At 42.0% G+C, this 16,224-nt stretch overlaps 1 protein-coding gene across 4 annotated transcripts in view; it reads right to left on the bottom strand.

Moving 5' to 3' along the window:
• Nucleotides 1-7,854: 7,854 nt before the first annotated feature.
• LOC135546488 (protein turtle homolog B-like) overlaps nt 7,855-16,224 on the bottom strand; it is a 73,209-nt gene continuing 64,839 nt past the window's right edge. For 2 of the 4 annotated variants that reach the window (XM_064974955.1, XM_064974954.1), the window contains 2 exons: nt 13,369-13,496; nt 7,855-13,128 (listed from right to left, as the gene is read on the bottom strand). In XM_064974955.1, coding sequence (XP_064831027.1) covers nt 12,914-13,128; nt 13,369-13,496 — 343 coding nt within the window. In that variant the 3' untranslated portion in view covers nt 7,855-12,913. Of the gene's footprint in view, nt 13,129-13,368; nt 13,497-13,527; nt 14,370-15,147; nt 15,194-16,224 lie in introns of those variants that run through there. The other 2 variants (XM_064974956.1, XM_064974957.1) reach the window with 2 other exon arrangements.

The following is a 16,224-nucleotide window of genomic DNA, read 5'->3' on the forward strand; positions in this document are numbered from 1 at the left end:
CATATTACTGCTTCTGTTATACTGAACAACAATATAAACACAACATGTAGTTGTTGTGTTTAAAGTGTTTGTAATCCATTCACCTGACAGGTGTGGCATATCAAGAAACTGATTAAACAGCATGATCATTACACAGGTGCACTTTGTGCTGGGGGCAATAAAAGGCCACTCTAAAATGTGCCTTTTTGTCACACAGCACAATGTCACAGAAGTTTTGTGGGTACATGCAATTGGCATGCTGAATGCAGGAAGGTCCACCAGAGCTGTTGCCAGAGAATTGAATGTCCATTTCTGTCACGGCTGTTGACTGAAGTAGACTAAAGTGCAGCGTGGTGAGCGTACATATTCCTTTTTATTAGGATTACGCCGACAATAAACAATACAAAAACAACCATGAAGCTTAAGGGCTAAGTGCCACAAACAAAGTTAACTTCCCACAAAGAAAGGAGGGAAAGGGCTACCTAAGTATGGTTCCCAATCAGAGACAACGATAGACAGCTGTCCCTGATTGAGAACCATACCCGGCCAAAACATAGAAATACAAAATCATAGAAAAACAAAACATAGAATGCCCACCCCAAATCACACCCTGATCAACCCAATTAGAGACATAAAAAGGCTCTCTAAGGTCAGGGCGTGACAATTTCTCTACCATAAGCCACCTCCAACCGGCCTCACAACAGCAGACCACGTGTAACCATGTCAGCTCAAGACCTCCACATCCAGCTTCTTCCCCTACAAGATCATCTGAGACCAGCCATGTGGACAGCTGATGAAACTGAGGAGTAGTTCTGACCGTAATAAAGCCCTTTTGTGGGGAAGAACTCATTCTACATGGCTAGGTCTTGCTTCCCGGTGTGTGGGCCAGTCTCCCAAGTGGGTGGGCCTATGCCCTCCCAGGACCACCCATGTCTGCCACCCTGCCCTGTCATGTGAAATCCATAGATTAGTGCCAAATTTATTTATTTCCATTGACTTATTTCCTTATAGGAACTGCAACTCAGTAAAATCTTGGAAATTGCTTATTTGAAAGTACTGATTTTATATGTCAGTATGAATAAACTACATGTACAGTACATTCAAAAAGTATTCAGACCCCTTCCTTTTTTCCACATTTTGTTACATTACAGCAAAGTGAAGTTTTTGCAAATGTATAAAAAAAACTAGATATTCTTTGTTGAAGTACCTTTGGCAGCGATTCTTGGGTATGATGCTACAAGCTTGGCACACCTATATTTGGGGAGTTTCCCCTATTCTTCTCTGCAGATCCTCTCAAGCTCTGTCAAGTTGGATGGGGAGCATCGCTGCGCAGCTATTTTCATGTCTCTCCAGAGATGTTCGATCGTGTTCAAGTCCGGGCTCTGGCTGGGCCACTACCGAAGCCACTCCTGCGTTGTCTTGGCTGTGTACTTAGGGTCGTTGTCCTGTAGGAAGGTGAACATTCACCCCAGTCTGAGGTCCTGAGCGTTCCCCATCTAACCTGATAGAGCTTGAGATGATCCCATACCCCTGAAGCAAGCTTCTAGAAAATTGGAACAGAAATTGTGCTACACCAAACTGGAAGTCTTGCGACAAGCTTGGAAAGACAGTACCGTACAATATCGAAGACCCCTCACTGCTGCGTGATCATCCTATTGTTGTAATCCAGTTGAGGAGAATGAATAATCCAAAATCTATTTTTGATACTGTTGCAAAGCTAAGGAAACAGCAGCATTCCCCAAGAGCGGATGGCTTTCACTTTAGCAGTGATGAATTCATGAACTTTTTCGAAGAATGAAAATAGCCTCTAAACCTTCAAGCTGCATATTCAAGCTCCTATTCCAACTAAACTGCTGAAAGAGCTACTTCCTGTGTTTGTCCCTCCTATGTTGAACATAATAGATGGCTCCCTATCCACCGGATATGTACCAAACTCACTAAAGTGGTAGTAATAAAGCCACTCTTGAAAAAGCCCAACCTTGTACCGGAAAAAGTAAAAAACTATTGGCCTATATCAAATCTCCCAAAAATAGAAAAAGCTGTTGTGCAGCATCTTACTGGCTTCCTGAAGAAAAATGTATTTGAAATGCTTCACTCTGGTTTTATACCCCACCGTAGCACCAAATTCTGTCCTCGAGCTCCTAGACCTTAGTGCTGGACGACATACACGTGTACATTTTGTTTAAACATGATGAAGCCCCAAAACTGCCTATTATGGAAGCCTGTGTTTCAGAGATAAGGAAGTGGATGTTGGCAATTAAAAAAACAACTTTTAATTAAAACAGATATGCTAGTTCTAGGTCCCAAGAAAGAAAGAGATCTGCTGTTGGATCTGACAATTCATCCTGATGGTTGTAGTCATCTCAAATAAAACTGTGAAGGACCTGGTGTAACGGTTTTCTTCTGGGGAAAGAGGCGGACCAAAACGCAGCGTGGTTACTTGTAAACATCTTTAATAAAGATGAACAATGAACAATCTACAAAACAAGAAATGTGAAAAAAACGAAACAGCCCTATCTGTTGCAACAAACACAGAGACAGGAACAATCACCCACAAAACCCAACACAAAACAGGCTACCTAAATATGGTTCCCAATCAGAGACAATGACTAACACCTGCCTCTGATTGAGAACCATATCAGGCCAAACATAGAAATAGACAAACCAGACACACAACATAGAGTGCCCACCCAGCTCACGTCCTGACCAACACTAAAACAAGGAAAACACACCCGAATGATGGTCAGAACGTGACAGTAGAACACCCCCGGGTGGGCATCTGTCCGCGGTGGCGGCTCTGGCGCTGGACGTGGACCCCACTCCATAATTGTCTTAGTCCCCCTCCTTAGCGTCCCTTGAGTGGCGACCCTCGCCGCTAACCTTGGCCTAGGAACCCTAACAACGGGCCCCACTGGACTGAGGGGCAGCTCCGGACTGAGGGGCAGCTCCGGACTGAGGGGCAGCTCCGGACTAAGAGGAAGCTCAGGCAGGTTGATGAATCTAGCAGATCCTGGCTGGCGGTTCCGGCAGATCCTGGCTAACTGGCGGTTCCGGCAGATCCTGGCTGACTGGCGGTTCCGGCAGATCCTGGCGGCTCCGGCAGATCCTGGCTGACTGGCGGCTCCGGCAGATCCTGGCTGACTGGCGGCTCCGGCAGATCCTGGCTGACTGGCGGCTCCGGCAGATCCTGGCTGACTGGCAGGTCCTGGCTGACTGGCGGATCTGGAAGATCCTGGCGGACTGGCGGATCCTGGCAGACTGGCGGATCCTGGCAGACTGGCAGTTCTGGCGGATCCTGGCAGACTGGCGGCTCCTGGCAGACTGGCGGATCCTGGCAGACTGGCGGATCCTGGCAGATCCTGGCTGACTGGCAGTTCTGGCAGATCCTGGCTGACTGGCGGATCTAACTGGTCCTGGCAGACTGGCGGCTCCTGGCTGACTGGCGGCACTGGCGGCTCCTGGCGGCACTGGCGGCTCCTGGCTGACTGGCGGCTCCTGGCTGACTGGCGGCTCCTGGCGGCTCCTGGCTGACTGGCGGCTCCTGGCTGACTGGCGGCGCTGGGCAGACGGGTAGTTCAGGCGGCGCTGGGCAGACGGGTAGCTCAGGCGGCGCTGGAGAAGAAGGCTCTGGCAGTGCTGGACCGAGGGGCTCTGGCGCCTCTGGACTGAGGAGCGCTGGCGCCTCTGGACTGAGGAGCGCTGGCGCCTCTGGACTGAGGAGCGCTGGCGCCTCTGGACTGAGGAGCGCTGGCGCCTCTGGACTGAGAGGCGGAATCTCTGGTAGCGCCGGACAGGTGGGAGCACCTGTGTTGATGGGACGGAGAGACAGCCTGGTGCGGGGTGCCGGCACTGGTGGTACCGGGCTGGGGACACACACCTCAGGGCGAATGCCTTGCATACTACGCCAAATCAACTGCTCTCTCTCTTCACACTCTCCCAATTCTATTAACACCTCCTCGAGTGTCTCCTCATCTCCCTTCCGTTCACTCTCCTCCATTCTGTCCAATAACTCCTCGACCCTCTCAGACTCAGCCCTCAGCTTCGCCGATAGCTCCGATAACATCCATGGCTCCTTACGGTAATAAACAGGGGGAGTTGGCTCAGGTCTGGCTCCTGACTCTGCCACACTCTCCCTGTGCCTCCCCCCAAGAAATTTTTGGGGGTGCCTCTCGGGCTTCCAGCCGCTCTGCCGTGCTAGCTCCTCATAATGCCACCTCTCTGCTTTCGCTGCCTCCAGCTCGGCGATATTCCCCTGGCTCTGCCCAGGGTCCTTTCCTGTCAAGGATCTCCTCCCAAGTCCATTCTTCCAAATAGTGCAGCCTCTCCCACTGCTGCTGCTGCTTTTGCTGCTGCCTCTGTTGCTTCTCCTGCTGCTGCTTTTGCTGCTGCTGCTGTTGCTCCTGCTGCACCTGTCGCTTCTCCTGCTGCTGCTGTTGCTGCTGCCTCTGTTTACCACGCCGCTTGGTCCTTGTTTGGTGGGTGATTCTGTAACGGTTTTCTTCTGGGGAAAGAGAGGCGGAACAAAACGCAGTGTGGTTACTTGTAAACATCTTTAATAAAGATGAACAAAACAAGAAATGTGAAAAAACCGAAACAGCCCTATCTGGTGCAACAAACACAGAGACAGGAACAATCACCCACAAAACCCAACACAAAACAGGCTACTTAAATATGGTTCCCAATCAGAGACAATGACTAACACCTGCCTCTGATTGAGAACCATATCAGGCCAAACATACAAATAGACAACCCAGACACACAACATAGAATGTCCACCCAGCTCACATCCTGACCAACACTAAAACAAGGAAAACACACCTGAATGATGGTCAGACCGTGACACCTGGACTCTGGACCCTGCTCTCTTTTGACGAACATATCAAGAATATTTCAAGGACAGCCTTTTTCCATCTTTGTAACCTTGCAAAAATCATAAATGTTTTGTCCAAAAATCATGCAGAAAATCGAATCTGTGCATTTGTCACTTCTAGAATAGACTACTGCAAATCTCTACTCTCCGGCTACCCGTATAAAGGACTAAATAAACTTTAGTTAGTGCTAAACATGGCTGCTACAATCTTGACAAGAACCAAAGCATTTGATCATATTACTCCAGTACTAGCCTCTCTACACTGGCTTCCTGTTAAGGCTCGGGTTGATTTCAAGGTTTTACTGTGAATCTACAAAGCATTACATGGGCTTGCTCCTACCTTTCTCTCCAATTTGGTACCGCTGTACATACCTACACATACGCTACAGTCACAAGACTCAGGCCTCCGTATTGTCCCTAGTTTCTAAGCAAACAGCTGGAGGCAGGGCTTTCTCCTATAGAGTTACATTTTTGTGGAATGGTCTGCCTACCCATGTGAGAGATGCAGACTCGGTGTCGACCTTTAAGTCTTTAATGAAGACTCATCTCTTCAGTAGGTCCTATGATTGAGTGTAGACTGGCCCAGGGGTGTGAAGGTGAATGGCAATGCCCTGGAGCGACGAACCGGTATTGCTGTCTATTCCTAGTCGGCTCCCCTCTCCACTGGGATTCTCTGCTTCTGACCCTATTACCGGGGCTGAGTCACTGGCTTACTAGTGCTCTTCCATGCCGTCCCTAGGAGGCGTGCGTCGCTTGAGTCAGACGTGATGGCACAGCCAGAAGAGGACTGGCCACCCCTCAGAGCGTGGTTCCTCTCTAGGTTTCTTCGTAGGTTCCAGCCTCACTGGGGAGTTTTTTCTAGCCACCATGCTTCTACATCTGCATTGCTTGAGGTTTGGGGTTTTGGGCTGGGTTTCTGTATAGCACTTTGTGACATCTGCTGATGTAAAAAGGGGTTTATAAATAAATGTGACTGATTGATTGATCTGCAGAGAAGAATGGGAAAAACTCCCCAAATACAGGTGTGCCAAGCTTGTAGCATCATACCCAAGAAGACTTTAGGCTGTGATCACTGTCATAGGTGCTTCAACAAAGTACTGAGTAAATGGTAAATATGATATTTCAGTTTTTTATATGTAATAAATTTGCACACATTTTGAAAAAACTGTTTTTGCTTTCTCATTATGGGGTATTGTGTGTAGATTAATCTATTTTAGAATAAGGCTGTAACATAACAAAATGTGGAAAAAGTCAAGGGGTCTGAATACTTTCTGAATGCATTGTATATGAACTTAAAGTCAATGATGTCTATAAAGTCTATATAATACATTTACAAACATACATTCTCAACTTAACTTGTAAAATAAAGAAACACACCGAACACAGGTGATATACCAATGACATCATCTGTGTGTACCTATTACCAACAATAAGGCCTAATAGACCAAACATCTTTTGCTTAATTTAAATTGCCTTAAAAACATATGCTCTTTCCATGAAATAGACTGACCAGGTGAATCCAGGTGAATGCTATGATTCCTTATTGTTAAATCCACTTCAATCAGTGTAGATGAAAGGGAGGAGGCCGATGAAAAATATATTTTTAAGCAAGAAGGTGTTCCTAATATCTGCGTATAAGCAGACTCAAAGGGATAATTATTTGCAAAGCCAGAAAGGAATTTGAACATTAATGCAAAGGCCAATCATTCACTGCCGGTACCTCTCCACAGTTTGGTCATTGGGTGGAGGAGTTATCTTAACACTAGACTCATGACTGACCTTCCAGTAATGACTGACCTTCACACAGTAATTGAAAAATACTTTGTTATATACTATAAATGGAAATAATCCCATTTAGCAATTTGTGGAAGTGATTTCAATTTAACATAATCTTAATTTGATATAGGCGTACAGTACCTTGTATGTACTGACCCCTCCTGTCTCAGCCTCCAGTATTTATGCTGCAGTAGTTTATGTGTCGGGGGGCTGGGGTCAGTTTGTTATATCTGGAGTACTTCTCCTGTCCAATTCGGTGTCCTGTGTGAATCTAAGTGAGCGTTCTCTAATTCTCTCCTTCTCTCTCTCAGAGGACCTGAGCCCTAGGACCATGCCCCAGGACTACCTGACATGTTGACTCCTTGCTGTCCCCAGTCCACCTGGCCGTGCTGCTGCTCCAGTTTCAACTGTTCTACCTTATTATTATTCGACCATGCTGGTCATTTATGAACATTTGAACATCTTGGCCATGTTCTGTTATAATCTCCACCCGGCACAGCCGGAAGAGGACTGGCCACCCCACATATGCTCTCTCTAATTCTCTTTTTTCTCTCTCTCGGAGGACCTCAGCCCTAGGACCATGCCCCAGGACTACCTGACATGATGACTTCTTGCTGTCCCCAGTCCACCTGGCCGTGCTGCTGCTCCAGTTTCAACTGTTCTACCTTATTATTATTCAACCATGCTGGTCATTTATGAACATTTGAACATCTTGGCCATGTTCTGTTATAATCGCCACCCGGCACAGCCAGAAGAGGACTGGCCATTCCACATAGCCTGGTTCCTCTCTAGGTTTCTTCCTAGGTTTTGGCCTTTCTAGGGAGTTTTTCCTAACCACCGTGCTTCTACACCTGCATTGCTTGCTGTTTGGGGTTTTAGGCTGGGTTTCTGTACAGCACTTTGAGATATCAGCTGATGTACGAAGGGCTATATAAATAAATTTGATTTGATTATGGTCAGACTTTTCTATAACTTACTATATACCAATTGTATGAACTGTATACATCCGACTAGATAGCCTCACGATAATATATATATAAATACTCAAAATAAATACTTATTCCTAACCTGATAAATTATCTAGCACCCAGTCATGGTGTCTGGCTCTCTTACACTCACACCCCTGTGTCCAGTAGTTGAAACTACACCTCTGCAGTTCAGACAGAAGGTCAGACAGAAAATCCATTTTAGTTTTGTTAATCCAAAAATAACGCAAACACATACATAAGCACGTTTTAGATTTTTATTATATCAAAATACAAAAATTTGAGAGGAAAATATTACATTGGACTAAGCGTTGGAAATGGACATATGATGGACATGAACGCAATGCTGCTTTCCACTTATTATTGGCATGCCATGGATCATCATAGAATATGCTGTATGTCTATGTCAAACCGCTCATGAGCCAATGTTACAAAAAATGTGCCAATGCCTTTTTTAATAAACCTATGTCACTTTGTCTTGAGCCTATGCCACAGGTCACAAGCTTCTGTCACCTATCATCTAGAAGCCACTGGTGGTATCAGGGTTTATTCTGAAGAACAACGTTCCATGGCAGTTGAACATGAAGTGAGTAACATGTGATCCCAGGCAATATTGAATTTCCTGGACAACAGTGGCAAAAGAGAAAATCAACACCGACTAGTATTTTACATAAGGCTTTGGTACAGCACCATACAGTAGATGAGTTAATTGCTCACATAAAAGTTAAGTGGAAAATAATTCCTGATGTCAATCCAAAAGAACTGAATGATGAAGCTCCAAATTATCAGCAGGTTATCATTCTAAAACAGACAAAAAGTAAAAGGTATTTTATGTTTTTGCTTCGGAATATTTACATATGAACAGTCTGATATCAATCAATTGTTTCAGTTAAAAAGGCATATTGAAACAGATTATGCGCAGAAGACGTCAACATAAAATATAGAATGTAAAGGTGTGATATACAGCACGCACACGGCTAAAATGATGAAATATGCTATGACATGACTACATATTCTTCCTTTAACCACTACTGGCTTGAGGATGAGGAGCATTAGTTAAAACAGTCAACGATGTAGCGCTTATTGTACTGTAATAATACATTCTATTTCCTCAGTGATGGTACACATGGAAAAACAGAGAACATAGAAAATTTTACATATTCCATTTTCTGTCTGATCACAACCAGGTTGAAAGTTTATGACTGATTGCTGAATAGGCTTTTTTGTATTGTCTCTACATGCAAGATAAATATAGTTAAATCAAATTGGCTCTAAGTATAATCATACCAGCTCCTGCACTAAAAGCATTAGGGCAGAAAAACACAAAACAAAAGTCGATCTAACAGAACAGGATCTTAATTTGATCGCCCTGTTGCAGGAGAACTTTCCTTCAATGCAGGATATTTCAGACTTGTAGTGTATTTGAGGTTTAAAAAGGCTTCTGAAGTTTGTAATTTCCACTTTGATATTTCAGACTTTATTTTCTCTTTAAGAACATTTTTGCAACCCCTAAAAAATGTCCATTAAATATAATCGTAATAATAATTCACATTTTCTCTTGCTGGTTTATTTTCCTGCAGTAGCAAACTGGCTCAAATTAAGATCCTACATCTGTACCTCCAAAGTAGCCCTCTTACATACTATATGGTTTTTTTTAAGCAAAAGAGCCCGGAAGACTACATACATTAGTAAAATTCTACATGGAGAATGTGTCAGAAATACCTTTACCAAAACATACGAGAAGAATCAGCTTTACCAAAACATTCGAGAAGAATCAGCTTAAATACAAACGCTGTTTGATGAATACTCTTATTGGCTATACTGTACAATACTGTCCCCCAATAGGAGACTTTGCAACAACAGTGGAGAGATATCACATAAGAAGGTTATGCCCCTGCAGTAGTGTGCTTGAAAACAGTGCTGTCAATCAAAAATAGTTTTGACCTGTAGGAAGTGTGTAGTGTAGAACGATCTTCTCATGCCCTGACCACAGGCTCAGATTCCCTCCCCTGTCTGCTGTTACATATTTAATACGGATCCAAAGTACTGATCAATAACTTCACACCAAGTAGGTTTCCCCATCTAATCTGGATATTATATCTCCCCTTCAACACAAGTACAACACTTTGGAGAGGGTACCCTGGAAGCACAGACAGAGGCTGGAACAGAGACGGAAACTAACTATTGTTCCATTGCTACATTACTCTTTGATGTATTTTTTGAATGTCACCACACTATCTATTGCCACTATCTGATTCCACAATCAATACAATTTGCTCATTGCCAATCACACTAGTTTACTAATAGGACCTACAACGATGGAACTAGTTGAGTTAGTAAAACACAGAGGACTTCAAGAGATTAGGCCTCTGATCTACAGCACCACAGAGTTAAACATAGCACCAAGTCATAATGTTGAAAGCAACTACGTCCTAGTATCACGTACGTCATCTCTAGCTAATGTAAACACGACTTCGGTTGCAGCACATACAGTACCCCATAACTATGTAATTGTTTGTGGCTCAATGAAAAATGTGGCCTCTCTTTTGTTTCTCATACTTGGGACATCTGAAGGCAAGTGATCATAAGTGAATCTACCTGTGTGCTCGTGAGAAAAGAAAAGTTGTTTTCTGTTCCAGGTAAGGTTTAGTCCAGCGACAACACATTGATGCTTCTAAAGCTTTTCAAATTGGTATTCATTCACATACTATACAACAGAAGAAATACTACTGAACTTGTGCAGCCAACAGACCCAAATGACAATAACACATTTGTTCTGTGCTAACATTTACTTTTCCATAAATGTAAAACAATGTCTCCGAAAATATGACAAAAGAGGCACCTTAAGATGTTTTATAAATATTGTCCACTTCATACCTTAAAGCAAATACTTTCATCACATCTAATATAATTTGCTTTAAATCTGCATCTAGAGTTTTGTCCTCAAGCATAATTGACATGGACAGAAAATCTTTCTGTTTAGTTTCATCTTTACAAATACAGTACACACCATGTATACATTATAAATATAGATTTTCCTCATATCTTACATATAACCAATTCTTAGAATATGCATGTTGATGCATCAATTTCAAACAACTATTTCACTAATTCAAAAGAAAATATGTTGGAAAGTGAGTGAAGAGGGCAGATAAAGTTGATGATTTGATCACTGAATTGTATTCTATAGTAAGCAGAGAGGGTATTAATTAACATACATTCAGAGAGTTGTTATGGCTAGTTCAACTCCTGAATTGCTATCAGTAGAGATAAAAGTGACTCCAAGTCAGACAAATGGGTTTATAAAACATCAATGTCTTCCAGTGATTCATCTTGTCAGTGTTTAAGCATCAAGCTCTCTAATAGGTCGTCTTTTATTTATTTATTTTACCTTTATTTAACTGGGCAAGTCAGTTAAGAACAAATTCTTATTTTCAATGACGGCCTAGTTTTCAATGGCGGCCTAGTCTACAGGGTGAGAAGAAAATGCTAACAGTAACCATCAGTGTAAAGGAAAGCATTCTTCCTTGGCTAACCAGCTAGCACCTTGAGATACATCAAATCAATCTATTGTGCCAACTAGCCAATTAAACCTAAACTTAATACCACCACATGTGAAAGGTCATCCATTGTACTGTGACATCAGGACATTCATTTCCTGTACAGCAAAACATACATTCATTATCGGTTAGTGTTAAAATGAATAAACATACAGAGAAATAGCTAGCAGGTAATATTATACCGTTGTTAGAGATAAACAGTCGAGAGTCGAGACAGCCACCCCACCTTGAGTTTCACCTTAGTTATTGTAACACAAATGTTGTCACTTGTCATCTAACAAGCCCATTGGTTAAAATCGCATAATAAATCAACAGCAATCAGATCTTTCAATACAGTATTAAGTATTACAGTTGTTTTGAAATATGAACATCAATGGCAAGTTTCACTTTCTGCATAATAACTACTTCTGTACCATTTACAATTAAATGTTGATTTAATTGTGATTTTTTTTTTTAAATCTCTGTTATAACATTACCACAATTTGAAACCTGAAATTAATAACACTTATCATAATCACTAATTGTTATTATAGGTCTGTTCTATTAGTAGAATATACACAGTCAAGATATTTTTTAATAAAAGAATCAGAGTAATGCACCTTCAGTACCACTTCCTCACAGCTAGGTGTCCTTGGCAGAAAAAGTTGAGTCTGCACCAGGTCAGACTGGAGTTTATAATGAGTCCCAACAGAGAGAGAGAGAGAATGCGTGAAGGCGAAGGAAAAGGCAGTTAATTCGCTTTTCAAAAACAAGAGAGAAAAGGCAAACAAGGCACCTAGAGATGTGCCATATTCCACATGTGACTCGAGGTTTCCTCCATATTAATGAAAAACACTGTATAGACATCACATTTCCTCACCCCTTTTCTGTCCTCACCCTATCAAGTGTATATTTGGCCTCTTTTGAACACAAGGTTACTGTATGTCTTAGCAAGAAGACCATAGGCTCAACTTTACTGGATGTGATCACATGGTTAAAGGCTTTGAGCCAACATGCAAGAGAGTGAGGATATGTCTTTTAGTGGTTTGAAATGTACCAATATCATATCACGCCTTGTATTGGATGATAATATTATTTTGGGATTAAGCAAAATATGCAGATTGGGATCGATATTAAATGCGGATCAAAATCAGATTTCAGGCCATAGCATCCATTTCATATGGGAAGTGTATGATACTATATACACCATTTATTTCATTTGAAAAATAATGTAAAATACGTACAGTATATACCACTAGAATTACAGCAATTCTACCCTTACTCTGAGGTATATTTTGTGATAAGAACCCTGTGTTAGATACTGACACTATTTGAATTGTAGGAAAGGTAGACTGAGGTCCTTGTTTAAGGAAACGCACTAGGTTTTATAGTCCACGGCGTCACTGTAACACCTCAGATAGACTCCTCCTGACCAGTGACTTTTAAGGTGTTGTGAATTATTTAGATCAATGCACTTTCCTACAATAGAAGAGATTCTTTTTTACATTACAGATGTTTTATCTGGTGACCCTCACTACATTATCCTCAGGGAGACATGGAAAACATCTTTATTTTGTTTCTAAATTATTAGAAAAATGCTAGAGACAGGTTATCCACTACCAAAGGCTAAATGGAATTAATCATATGATTATCATCATCAGTGTATGGGAGTTATAGGGAGATCTAGGTTGGTGGGTCAATGTAGTCACGTCCCATGGCGTGGGCTGTCTGTGAGTGACAGCAGTGGACATACTGGTCAGTGGTCAGTGTAGGGTCCCGTAGTTGGGCCCGTCTGAGTCTGTACTGGCCAGGATGGCCGCCTGGTCCTCCTCAGAGCGTCTGCTGCGGCGCAGGAGGGAGGACAAAAAGAGATACGGCCTCTTCCTGTTCTGCCTTTTCCTCTTCCTGTGCAGGTAGAGATCTTCTCTGTGAGCCGGGGTAGTCTGGGATTGCTGCTGGGTCTGAGAGGGAGACACACCTAGTGTGGGAGAGGTGGTGTTATTGAGGATACAACACAGAAGCATTTCGTATGGCCCCTGACTTGTCTAAGTGCTGTAAAGCCAACAAGTATACATAGGCATGACAATGATTGGATTTGGCTTTACAGCACAAACGGATTTAGGACAATGCTACAATGAACTCACTAACTGTTATTCTTATTGGTACTTCTAACAGTTGTGTGTCGGCCTGTGGCCTATTCTTTAGTTCAGAGACTGACCTGTTCTCCTGGAAGTGGAGTTGTTATTGGTGTTGGCAGCCACTCTCTTGGCTTTGGTAATACAGTGGTGTAGCAGTGTTTGTAAGCTCTCAGACCCGGCAGGATCACAAGACGCACCTAGAGGTTCCCTAGAAAAGGAGAAGACAGGCACAACACGCATGCTTTACTTTAACTCACCACTGGGGAGCGCTATCCTCTCAGTGATTAGTCAGATGGGGAGTCAGGAGGACATTGATTCCGAAAGGCTCTGTAATATTGAACCATAAATAAACTGATGATTTGTTGAGAAATTCATTGGCTTTAGATTGTGTGGAATTAATAAAGTACTATGGGACGAACTGTGTTAATTCTCAAAAATATTATGAAAGAATATGTGTCACCTTCAGATACCCATAAAATGAAAATAATCTCTATACTGTATTTGTAATTACAGTTTACATAAGAAAGGCTTCCGTTTCTATAGTTACTGAGTTGCTCCTCTTGCTCTACATTGAGAATCCATGGCTTGTCTGTTTTGTTGAGTGGGGCAACAAAGAGGATTCTCATCTTTTGATAGAGCTACAGTATGTGGATTATTTTCATTTAATGAATGACATATCAATCAAAATCACCCCAATACTGAATATATTTTAATGTGTTAAAGATGAGCAGTATCTATCATTGGCTAATTGTAAATCCATGTTAAATTGAAGGACGTTGATGAGCTTTACACAGAAAGGTATCTGTTTTGAAAAATACTTTTACCTCATAATGAATACTCTTGTTTTGCAGTCCATAGAAAGATGCAAGTAATGATACTAAGACCCAAAATAACCTCATCAACACCAAACATTTACGTTCAGGTTCATGAGATTAAATGTTTGTTGCCATTTAATGGATTGAATACACCTGCTTCAAAACCTAACTTGACGATATCTAAAGTCAAGTGATTCTGCCAAAACATATTGTTTCAAAAGGCATACTGTAGGAACACAAAGGTTTAGAGGTGTTGTCCATCATCACTGTAGAGAGAGAGAGATTGAGAGCCATTAGCAGAGAGGGGAGACAAATATGATAATTAAAGCATTCCTCGTTAGATAAATAGTAGATATTCATAATCACAAATACTGTGTGCAGGGGCCACAGTGAGTTCGCTACAGTACATTTCCAAAAAACATGAACACTGTACAGCACACTTTCATCAACATGAACACTGTGTACAGAGGCTTCACCATGCTGACGGGAGGAGATGGCAGGAAGAGGAAATGGCCGTTAAAGAACAGTCACATGACAGGAAGAGGAAATGGCCATTAAAAACAGTCACATGACAGAAACGAAAGCACTTAAGACGACGAATGTGACGAAGAATTTAGTCTTGAGAATTATTGTTATACGTTTGAGTCAAAAGAGAGATATTTAGAGAAGGCATGCATGGCATTTTGCACATGGAACAAAACTTTAAAGGGGAATACTCCAGTCTATCAGTAATCTGGGTCCTCTATTGATTCAAGGCTTTTTTGAGTGCAGGGAAACCGTGCCTGTATTTCAAATACTGCTTCACAGTCCAAAACAGCTCCTAATATTGCTCACCAGCCTAATCACTGTGCTCGACAGCAGGCATGTTGTGCCAAAGAACTGTAGGAAATGTAACCTGTATGTTAGCAGTTAGCATTAGAGCTAGCAAACTTGAATCCAGTAAAGAGGCTCAACCCAAAGTCAACGATTCCCCTTTAAAGGAGAGAGTGATTAGAGCCCTTCCCTGCTGACGCCTCCCCTCTCCGACATGGGTCCGACCCTTACCTATTGCGGCGTAGGGGACCGTCTCACAACAACGCTGCCCAGATAGCTGAGATCAATCAAAAACAGATGAGGTAAGACCCCTGAGCTCTCATACTGTACAAACCAGCAGCCCTACACTATACTTGTAAAGGGGTGGAAAAAGAGCATGACCTTTTACGCTAACCTGGCAATGCCTGGGATTCAGAAAGGTAGGAGGTGGGTGTGAGGGGAAAGGATGTAGGTACACAGACAAAAGGGGAGGATTATATGCGCCTCAGGTATATTGCTCTCTTGTATGTCTTCTATTGTCCTGCAGAGCATGTACTGTATGACTATGTGGGCGTAACAGATTATAATTAGAAATGATCAAGTAGTCCAAATGGTCAAGTTAAAAAAAATATTAAAAACAGGTGTTTGGTCATAAATCTCAGATTTTCAAATGTTCAAATGTGTGAAGATAATTCCTGAAATAGAAGGCTTATGTGGGCAATAATGATGCTGAATATCATTAAAATAACTTTGCTATCTTGTACATTTCACATTTTGTTTGAGGGGTGGAAGGCACTCAAAGTGTAGGTCTCACTCAATCGTCATTTTTTGTTGTTTAGCTACAGTGTCATTTACCACCAGTTAAAAAACAGTAGCATTCAAGGAAAGCCTCTACTAAGATATCATAGGTGGGCAATAATACATGGAAATCCACTAAATATGTAAGAATAAATATTACCTCACTACACTAGTATTCAGAGTTTTCAATCAATAAAAAAAACCTGGAAATGCTAGTTAATTATTTAGTGAAGCATTCGCTCAAAGGTCCCATAAGTCTGCCACCTGAAATCCTATGTTGCAGATTGCATTTTAATGCAATTGTAACGTTTTACACATTCTAGGTTCGGCTTCCTGCCAACATTTTCTTTAGCAAACAGTATTTTCCGTGAACTATGGCAGTTAAAAATCACATTTTCTTCTGAAAATGGGTCGCCATACAGAGAAAAACACAAATATCTTATAAATAATAATTACAGAATTCAAAGATCAATATCAATCAGATGTGACTTTGTTCTAGGGTTAAATTTCAAAATGTGTCATGAGGACACA

The sequence above is a fragment of the Oncorhynchus masou genome, chromosome 9 (assembly GCF_036934945.1).
Source record: "Oncorhynchus masou masou isolate Uvic2021 chromosome 9, UVic_Omas_1.1, whole genome shotgun sequence".
Taxonomy (NCBI): Eukaryota; Metazoa; Chordata; class Actinopteri; order Salmoniformes; family Salmonidae; genus Oncorhynchus; species Oncorhynchus masou.